Source organism: Belonocnema kinseyi, chromosome 6, assembly GCF_010883055.1.
Source record: "Belonocnema kinseyi isolate 2016_QV_RU_SX_M_011 chromosome 6, B_treatae_v1, whole genome shotgun sequence".
NCBI lineage: Eukaryota > Metazoa > Arthropoda > Insecta > Hymenoptera > Cynipidae > Belonocnema > Belonocnema kinseyi.
The window spans coordinates 27,376,774-27,387,708 of record NC_046662.1 but is presented as its reverse complement, the minus strand read 5'-3'; the positions used below and the strand labels follow the sequence as shown (position 1 = coordinate 27,387,708).

Sequence of the window (10,935 nt, the reverse complement as noted above, 5' to 3'; positions counted from 1 at the left end):
CCCCCCGCTTAGCCGCCCAAAATGTTAACAAAAATAAAAAAATAAATTTTCACGTATTATTGTTAATTTTTGAAAATTTCTGCAATTTTTCTTTTTTTTAAATAGATTTTTAGTAGATAATTTTAATGTGTCCCTTGACTTTTAAAACCATTTGTAATTGTTTAAATAAATGCAACTTATTTAAAAATTCATTTTTCCCAAAAAATATTAATAAAAATTCTTATTTTCTGAATGAAATGTGATAGCTAGTTATTTTTTGAAGTAGTAAATGTTATAAATAACATTATGTTATTATTTAAACAATGTCTAATTGCTTATTTTTAAAATATGTAAAAATTGAGCCAGAGATGTCGACTTTTATTTCAAGTTGGTATCCTATGCTATATTTTTTTGTATTATTACATAATTTTAAGATATTGCTTGTGATTAAAATTTTTTTTTTAATTTTTATTTTCTCAAGCAGTTTCCTTTTCAAACCTTTTGAAAAATAATATAAACTGAAACACATACAAATATTTTTCTGACAATATAGTGTATGGAGTCAACATTTTAACCATTTTTTAATTTTTGAACACAGTGCATTCGTTTAAATAATTACTTTTTCCCAAAAACATTTAAAAAATAAAATTTTATAATAACGTTTTTAACAGAATTTACTATTTGCAATCATCTAATATTATGTTCAATTGAGAAAAAATTGTTTTAAAAATATTTAAAAAATAATTGGTTAAACAAATATAATTTGTTTAATCATTCAAAAATGGTTAATATATTCTTTCTCTACACTATACATTCAGAAAATAATTGTAGGTATTCTATTTTATATTATTTTTTCAATGTTATAAAAAAAACTGTTTGACGAAATAAAAGTTGCTTAAACAAATAGAAATTTGTTAAACAATAGAAGAAATATCTTAAGATTATGTAATTATTCAACAAAAAGTAGAATAGAACACCAATTTGAACAAAAAAAAATCGATATCCCAGGCACAGTTTTTAGATATTTTGAAAACGAATAATAATTAATTGTTTAGCTATTTAAATCATGTTTTTTTTTAATTCACTACTCCAAGAAATGCCCAAATATTACATTTAATTCAGGAAATACAATTATTTTAAAAAATTTAGAATAAATGATTATTTAAAGAATTTACTTATATTTGTAAAGTTTTAAAGTATTTAAAAACTCATGGGAAATATTCAAATTGTGAGAGGGTAGGGGTAAGGTTAGTTTAAAAATAAAAGTTATTAGTATGATCCTATTTTTTCAACACTTCTCTTTAATCCCTTCAATTTTTGGCACTTTCCGATTAAAACCTGAAGTATAATTTCAATTTTTCAAAAATCCAATATTTCCGGAAAAAACTTACGGATTTTCATTCTCTGGAAATGGAAACTTGGGAGGGGGTGACTCGCTCTCTAGAGTGACCAAAATTTGTAAATTATTTTTCGACCACACTAATGTACAACAATCAAAATGCGATTAAAATTATTTATGTTATTATATTATATTTACCGACAGAAGTAAGAACGGCCACCATAATGAGGAAGTGAGTGAAAATGAGGCTCCTCATCGTTATGAACAGAGAAAGATAATTTATAAAAAAATGTTCCAACGAAGTAATAAAGTCAATATGATCCAATATATATATAAGCTGTTCGTTATCTCGTTCTCTTATCAAAATTATTGTAAATGTTTGTACGGTAGCTTGAAGAAGAGAAGGAAAATCATGACTCACGATTTATTCCAGATTCGGTTAGTCAATAAGCACTACTATTATTTATTTAACAAAGTAGCTGCAATAATAGTTTGGAACCAGAAAATGTGCAAAGAGGTTGTATTGAAATTCAAATTTACTAAGGGACCGTACTTAAATTACATAACATCTTAAAGGGCAGGTAGAGGTTGAGACATTTTTTACAGTTTGTTACAAAAGTTTACTAACTGTAATAAATTTGCAATTTCAATTTTAAATTGCTTTATTTTGTTTATAAAAAATTCAACATTTAAATTATTACAAGTTTAAGGCCATGTGATGAATGGAACACGTGACCAAATTTCTATCTTACCTATTTATTAACTTAAATTTTAAACTCATTGTGATGCTTCATGTCAAAATAAATTGGAAAGGGAAAACAGTGTAGGTAAGGTAGGAATCTTTTTTTTGAAAATTTGTCTTTTCAATTTAAAAATCTTTTTTAAATCAAAATTCAACTTTTTAGTCAAAAATTCAACAATTTTGTTCAAAATTAATCTTTTTTGGTTGAAAATTCCAGTATCTTCAAACAAAATTCACTTATTATTGAAAACTGATACTTTGATGTTGAAAAGTCAAATTAAAATTTTTTTGGATGAAAGTTCGACTATTTGTTTAAAAGTTTGTATTTTTATTTCAAAAATTCATCTATTTTAGTAGAAACTGCATCTTTTTTTAGGTAAAAATTTAACTTTTTCCTTAATAATTGAACAATTTTGTTGAGACTTATCATTTTCTGCTGAAGATTCAGCTGTTTAGTTAAAAATTCGACTATTTCTTTGAAAATTTGTATTTTTATTTAAAAATTGCATCTATTTCAGTAGGAAATGGATCTTTCGTAGATAAAAATTCAACAATTTTGTTAAAAAGTAATCCTTTTTGTTGAAAAATTTTACTGTTTAGTTGAAAATTCAACTATTTTATAGACAATTTTTCTTTTTTAAAAATCATATTTTTGTTTTGAAAATTTTTTAGTAAATATTTCATCTCTTTTGAACGAAACTGCAACTGTTTGTTTGAAATGTCAGCCACTTTGTTTAAAAGTCATCCTTTTCAGTCAGAAGCTCAAATGTTTCGTTAAAGATTTAACTATTTCATAGAAAATTTACTTGTTTTATTGAAAATTCAAGTAGATTTGTAGAAACTTTTCTTCTTGTTCACAACTTATCTTTTAGTGTTGAAAAGTCATACTAAAATTTCTTTTGTCTGATAACTTAAATATATTTTTTTTAAATTTGTTTTTTCAATTTAAAGATGTATCTCTTTGTCTGACATTTATTCTTCTTTGCTTTAGGATTCAACCATTTTATTTGAACCACTGTTTTTGGAAATCATTTTTTGTACAGCATTTACATATTTACTAGAAAGTTCATCTCTTTTAATACAAGTTTAACTCTTTTTTTTAAACTGACATTTTTCAATTAAAAATTGAAATACGTGGTGAAAAAATGAAGTACCTTGTTGACATCTTTTTACTAGAGGTTTTTTATCTGTTTCTTGAAAATTTAACTATTTTTTTGAAAATTATTTTTTCATCACTAAAATGTAAACTTTTGGGTTGAAAAATCCTCTTTTTTGTTGCTAAATTAATTGTTTTTAAAATTGAGTTCCATCTTTCTCACTTGAAACATTGCCTATTACATTTTTTTATGAGGATTCAAGTTTTTAAGTTAAACATGTCCTTTTTCGAAAACCTATTTATTTTGTTCAAAATTCAAGTCTCTTGTTAGAAAGTTATATTTTACAGTAGAAAGTTAATTGTTTTTTTTATAAATTTTTAAATTTGAACATATTTATTTTGTATCTGAAATATTGTTTGATTAAGTTTATAAAAGATCAGGACTGAAAAATATTGTAAGATTAAATGGCTGATATTTGAATGTTAATGATCAGGAAAAATAAAAAATGGTTTTAAAAATCTGTGAATCTCGAAAATGAAGTTTTTGCCCTGCAAAGCTTATTATAAATACAAAAAGTTTTCACAAGTCTCAAGCCCCATATCTTATTATTTCTGAAAAGTATAAATTATGGACAGTACATGCAAGAGGCTCTGACTTTTAGTATCTCGGACAAGGCAGAATTCTACTTTATTCAATGAATAAAAGATTAAAAAAGAGAAAAATGAGGAAATTTTGTTTTTGGGGCAACTAGGCTGGAATATTTTCCTTTTGAAGGCTTGACATGTAGATGTTTGAAATATTATGCATGAATTATCAAGACAATATTATTTTGAGTTTGAATGAAATAATTTTCATTTTTGAAACAGCCTGATGTAACTTCAATGCTACCCCTGAATTCATTGTGAAAACATGTTTAAAAAATACATTTTAATGTAAAATTTTCTGACGTTTCGAAACACGTCATCAAGCTTGCAACAAAATTCAAACTGAAATAATAACATTGATTTATTTAACAAAAAATACGAACATTTTGGCAGTAAATTTATCGTTTTGTTTGAAAATTTATCTATCTTAGTTTAAAATTCAATTTTTTGGTTAAGATTTCTTTAGCCTTGTTGAAAATTTGTCTTTTTTGTTGTAAATTAATCTTTTTGTTAAAAAATTCATCTCTTTTAGATGAAAATTCAACTTTTTGGTTGAAAATTCTTGAATTTCATTGGAAAGTTGTCTTTTTGGAAAGTAAATTATTCTTTTCGTTGTAAAATTTATCTTTCTTAGTTTAAAATTCAAGTTTTTGCTTGAGAATTCCTCAATTTTGTAAAAATTTCGCCTTTTTGTAGTACATTAATCTTTATGTTTCAAAATTCATCTTTTTTAGTCGAAAATTAAACGTTTCAGTTAAGAATTCTTGAATTTTGTAGAAAAAATTGTTTTGCTCGGTAGAAAATTAATAATTTTGTTTAAAATACAAAATTTTTGATTAGAAATGTATCTAGGTTTCAAGGTATGACTACTTTCTTAAAAATAAGTTTTTTGTTGAATATTCAAAATTCAATTTGAAATTTTATCTCTTTGGTTGGAAATTAAACTGTTTTGTTGGCAATTCCTTCTTTTTATAGTTGAAAAATTACTTTGGTAATTAAAAATTTACCCATTCCATTTTTGGTCGAAAATGGTTTTCCTATAACTAAAAATTCAAAATTTAGTATAACTTGAACTATTTTATTTAAAATTCAATTTGTTATTGGAAATAAGTCTAATTTCAAAGAAAATAACTATTCTTGAACAAAATTTTATATTTTTGATGTGATAATTTAACTGTTATGTACAAAATATTCGTAATTTGGTCTTGATCCTTGTTTAAAATTAAAATTATGTATTAAACAAATATTTTATCCAAAATTGCAAAACAACTCTATTTATGAATTTTATTGAAAATTCGTTTTTTTTTTACTAAATAAATCTTTTTCTTTTAAAATTCTTCAATTTTGTTGAAAATTTATCTCTTTTGTAGTAAACTAATCTTTTTGTTTGAAAATTCATCTTTTTTAGATAAACATTCAACTTTTTGATTGAAAATTCATGAGTTTGATTGAAACTTCCTCTTTCTTGGCAGTAAATTAATCTTTCAGTTTAAAAATTTATCTTTATTAGTTTCAAATTCAGTTTTTTTGGTTGAAAATTCGTTAATTTTGTTAAAAATTTTCCTTTTTTCGTAGTAAATTAATCTTTTTGTTTAAAAACTTATCTTTCCTAATTCAAAATTCAACTTTTTGGTTGAGAATGCTTGAATTTTGCTTAAAAAAATTGTTTGGTTGTAAAATCAATAAGTGTTTTCTTAAATTTATTTTTTGGGTTAAAAATTTAACAACTAGGTTTTAAATTTAAACTACTTTCTTTAAAGTTTAAAAAAATGCTTTCTTCCTTAAGAATTCAAATTTTTTTTGAGAATTAATCATTTTAATGCAAATTCATCTTTTTGGTAGTAAATTAATGTTGTTGTTAAAAAATAAATCTTTTCACTTGAAAATTAAAGGTATAGGTTAAGAATCCTTAAATTTTGTAAAAAAAAAAATAATTTTTCGCGGTAGAAAATTATTAACTTTGTTTACAAATTTAACTTAAGTTGAAATTAAAATATTTAGTTAAAAATTCGTTTCTATATTAAAAATTAATCTAGTTTAGTTGAAAGTTTAACATATGTGTTGAGAGATCTTGTATTTTCATGGAAATTTGTCTTGTTCAATATAAAATAAATTTTCATTAACAAAATTTCATATTTTGGATTTAATAATTCAACTATTTTTCACAGAATATTCGTAACTTTTGTCTGAAAGTTTAATAATTTAATTAAAACAAAGACAATTTAGTAGAAAATTATTTTCTATATAATTTAAAATTATTGTTTTAAATTAAAACTATAACAATTTCATTTTGGTTTAAAATGTACCTTTTTCAGTTTTTAAATTTAATGATACTCGCATTAACTATTACATGAAATTCAATTAGGCACACTTGAAAATCAAAGTATTTAGTAGAAAAATGTATTTTTTTCTGCAAAATCACATATTTTGTCTAAAAGTTCAACTGTTTTCTAAACAGTTCGTCTTCTTGGCTTTAAAAGTCAACAATTTTGTTTTAAATCCATGCATTTAGTTAAAAAATGGCCTTTTTTGATAGAACAATAATTTGCATTTATTTCTTAAATACTCTTTAAGGGATGACAATATTTTGATTGAAAAAAAATGTATAACTAGTGCTTCTTTTTTCAATTTTGTTGAAAATCGAGCATTTCCCATTTAAAACCCCACATTAATTTCAAAAGCCCGGGACACTGGTTAAAGTTCATAAAAAAATCACGGAATTTCTTTTTCCAGAAAACAAACAAAATAGGGGTGGGGGGTTGTTATCACCAAAATTCGAAAGTCGAATTTTACAGGTATAAATTTGGACCACCCTATTTAACACAGCTTTTTTAACCAGCAAACAATCCAACTAAAGATTTTAAAGGACCTTATCTGTTTTATAAAATCTATTGGCTTCAATCAATTTGATGTAGCATGATATGATGCCTACTTATTTATCAAGCCTTAACACTGCCATCGTACAAATAACTAAAGTTTTCCATACTGAATTCTAATGTCCATTTTATATCTAGATCTCCATAATGTGCATCCCACCAATTGGACTTACCATTTCCAGTAAACAGAGAAAAAATTTGGAACTAAATATTAGTCTTCTAAGTACCAAATATGATTCTTTAGGACAGATTTAATGCAGCACCTTACTATACCCATATGTACCCTTTTTCAGTTGGTATTTCTTTTCAAGAGGGTTGAAACCAAAACTGAGTTGTAATAAAATTCCCAGCTTTTTAAAAATAAAAATATAAAAAATTCTTTGGAAAAGACTGGTTCAGAAAGAAACATAATTATGGCGTAGAAAGAGTATCATAGGTCATAGCAGGTCACAGCCCGTCTCTTTACAAAGTGAAGTAAAGTTAGATGCTAATTTCAGCAGTGTTCGTGACGTGGCGTGATGTACTCGTATTTACCAGGTCGCCCGTAACTCTAACAAGGTTGTTTTTGCATGCGCGAAAAGGTAGCTAACTCAAAACTTTATTTTCGCACATGCGCCTCCTTTCTCTATCGATTCGCGGTACTGAATTTTGAATCTCTTCCGAGGATGTTGCATGCTGCAAATCCTCGCTCTTCTCAGTAAGAAAGCCGTTTTCCTCTTCTACGGGCAGAACAACGTGACTCTGTAACGACCCCTTCACGATTGCGTTAAGAATTACGTTGTTCAATTCAGACCCCTTGGATCAGTTCCTTCGACTCTCAAATTTAAGGATGCTATCAAACCGAAATCTTCTCATGGAAGAAACAACGAAAGGAAAATAAAAAGGGTTTAAAGGATGATAAGAAGGAGAGCAAGAAAGTGAAGAAAATCTCGAGAACCGTGTGTCTCTTTGTATGTCAATAGCCATCTGCTACCGACGGAGTCAACGACTGTCTGTGCAATACGTTGCACATTCTTTCTACCCTTTTTCTACTTTAGAATGTAACCTTCAATGACTATATTTTATTGAAAACTTGCAGAATGCTTCGCTTAGTCCAAAGTTATGTCCATAAAGGGTAATTCGACCTTAAGAAAGAAATTTTCCATATAACAAGAAGTTTTCTTCAATCTACAAAATAACTTTTTGACCCTATTTGGTTTATTCCAAAAAACACTTTGGTGAAATAAACAACATTTTTGTTTAGTTTTCCGGATACTTTTGCTTCAATCAACCAGTGTTTTTGGTTATGTTGTTACTAAATAGATGTACATAAAATAACATACTTATCTGAAAAACTTTAATTATTCCTTAAATATATCCATAAAAACAATCTTTTTTTTAAAGTTGATACCCTTGAATTTTATAGAAATGTTTCAGGGATTATTGAAGCTTCTCATATTTGTATGATCTTTCACGCACTTTTATTATTGCTGCAACAGCCATTAACGCAAATCGTATGAGAAATACGATATTTCAGAAAAACTCACTTTTTAACGAACTTTCATAAAAGTGGGTGTTTTACGACCCGCTATAACTTCGGATGTATGAAAAATGTAAAATTTCTTTCAAAATTCCTTTTTTATTAAGTCTGATGAAACAAATATACTTAGCATGTTTGTTCAAAATGGATATTCCGTTTTCTTAAGTTTATCAACATCGGGTTTCCAAACTCGAGGAAAATGTTGTTCAGAAACAATAACAATATCCTCTTGTCTGTTATTTTTAAACTTGTTTTTTTATCGTTTTTGAAAATTTATTTATCTCAATTATCTAAAGTTTGACATAGAAATATCCTTAATTTATACACTCACAGAAACTTTTTCTTGATCCAGAAGAAGGTTTCCTGACACAAATTGAATTTCTTTATAAATTAAAGGTTAAGAGGGTTTTCATTTGTCGAAAAAAATAATTTAGCATAAACATCGTTTTAAAACAAATCACATTTAACTTGGTAGTTAAATAATCTTATGTGTATAAAAAGATTTTGATTTGCATGCGTTTTTTATACAAATCGAATTATGAGTTTGTGAGATTGGATGCAATTTGTAGCGAAAGGATAATGTTTCCTACAAAAAGATTTTTTTAAGCCAATTAAAATCCGCTCGATATTTAATATAAGAGGAAATTCCATTTGCATTCAATTACATCCTTGTCATACAAAAAGGGATTACTCGGGGCATATAAAACCATTTATGTCAAACTTCAGTTAATGCGGTAATTAAATTTTCACAATTATATTAATAGAGCAGCAATTTAGATTGCTCACGCAAAGAAATGGTTTTTATAATACATCAATTTTGTACATCTTCAGAAAACATGTTAACACATCTGCACATCTTCAATTGTTGTCAAAAAGTTTTTTGTTTGTTTTATAATGCTATAAAATTAAATCGGTTTTTATTATTTAAACAAAATTTGTGCCATTTTTTTCGTATTCATGCTAGATATTAGGATTTTAAAGATGTCACAAAATTTCAAAAAGATTACAGGGCATGGCTTATATTTTTCTTAAGTTTTTGAAAATGTCAGCGTTTTGGAAGGATTTAAAAATATTTGACGAGATTTCTAATTGTTTTAAATGAAATCGACATACTTGGAGGAATTTCAATAGATTTTATAACAATTTAAGGGAATAGAACGAAAGTTATTGAATTTCAAGTAATTTTGAGAGATTTGAAAGATTTAAAGCTGTTTTAATGTGTTTTCAAATATTTCAGAGCTTTTTACAAAATTTGTAATAAATTCAGCGGATTTTTAAGAATTTTAAGGAATTGTTTAGTAATTTTAATTATTTAAGGGACTCTAGAAGTATTCAAAAATTTGGAGGCAGAGTAAGTAAGAACTTTGTTGGGACAGCAGTTACAAATTTTTGCAAGTAACTAAAAAATATTTTAAGGGATTTTCCAAAATCCTTTGAAATAGCATGCTTTTTAAAAAAAAATTAAGGAATTTTACAAGACTTCAATAGATTTCAACTAATTTTAGAAAAATTCACAGGGATTCAGAGAAATTTAAGCGATTTTGTAAAAGTTTGTATTAAATTTTAAAATATTGCATTAGACATTAACAAGCTTCTAGACGATTTAAGTGATTTCAAAATATTTAAAAAAATTTATAAACAGTTCACGAGAGAATCACGAGATTCAACAAGACATAAAGTTATTTTTGAAGATTACTAAGGTCTCACAGGTTTTCAAGTGATTTCTGCAAAATTTAAGAATTTCAGAATAGTTCTAGAAAATAAAAAATATTTTAAAATTCTTGAATGGCAACCTAAGGATTTTAATTAATTTTAACAAACTCATTTAAACAATCACGAGAAATTTTGAATTATTTAAAAAAAACTTATGTTATTTCACAGGGCTAGAAGTTTTCCAACTGATTGTGACGAAACTGGGAAAATTAAAAAAATTTTAAAGAATTCTTGATATCACCTCAGTGAAATTTATAGGATTTTGTGAGCGCTCAAAAGAATTTAAGGCAGAACTGTTGTTTGTTTTAAAAAAGACTTTAAAACAGTTTTGTAAATTTCTGTCAAATAAATATATCAAAGACCTATTAGTACTTTTCTCTAGTATTTATACGCCTTTTGTACCTCTTTACATTTTTAGGGTTTCGTAAGCCTCGGGCCTTTTTTTACATTTTTTTTATTTCATTCTAGAGAAATGATTAACTGAAAATAAATTTTTGCATACAGATCTACCACTTTCATCAACTCAATTTTAAATACAATTTATAATTTTGAAGTAAATTCGAATATATTGTTTTTTTTTACTTTTTCTGAAAATTTTTGGCAAAATTCGTCAAAGTTTTCTGCACCAGAAATAAAGCATGAAACCAGAAAATATTAAAAATATAGGTTTGTTTATAAAAATAAAAGTTTTTGTGACTATTAAAAATAAGACAGCAAAGAGTCTTTGGCGAAATATTTTGAATGGATTCCGCAACATGAAATGTTCATGAAAAATTGGTTAAAATATGAATTTGTTTATAATTTTTTAAAAATAATTGTTAAATAACAGCTATTTTTAACTGATTGTAAGCAGATAACAATTAATGTCCTATTTTGTACAATATCTATGGATTTAAAATAGATATTCATTGCGCATCCCGACAAAATATTGGTTATTAGTTTGTTTATAACATTATTAAAAAATTTTGCCTAACTTCAACTGACTGGAAATAATTTTTAGTAACTTATTACATTAATTTATAACTT

General features: G+C 25.6%; 1 protein-coding gene across 2 annotated transcripts in view; it reads right to left on the bottom strand.

The window, feature by feature from the left end:
• Positions 1-1,555, bottom strand: part of LOC117175255 — a 6,305-nt gene extending 4,750 nt beyond the window's left edge. Inside the window, exon 1 of one of the 2 annotated variants that reach the window (XM_033364946.1) lies at positions 1,517-1,555. In XM_033364946.1, the coding sequence (XP_033220837.1) occupies positions 1,517-1,541 (25 nt within the window). In that variant the 5' untranslated portion in view covers positions 1,542-1,555. Of the gene's footprint in view, positions 1-1,370; positions 1,484-1,516 lie in introns of those variants that run through there. The other variant, XM_033364947.1, reaches the window with a different exon arrangement.
• Between the last annotated feature and the right edge of the window lie 9,380 nt (positions 1,556-10,935).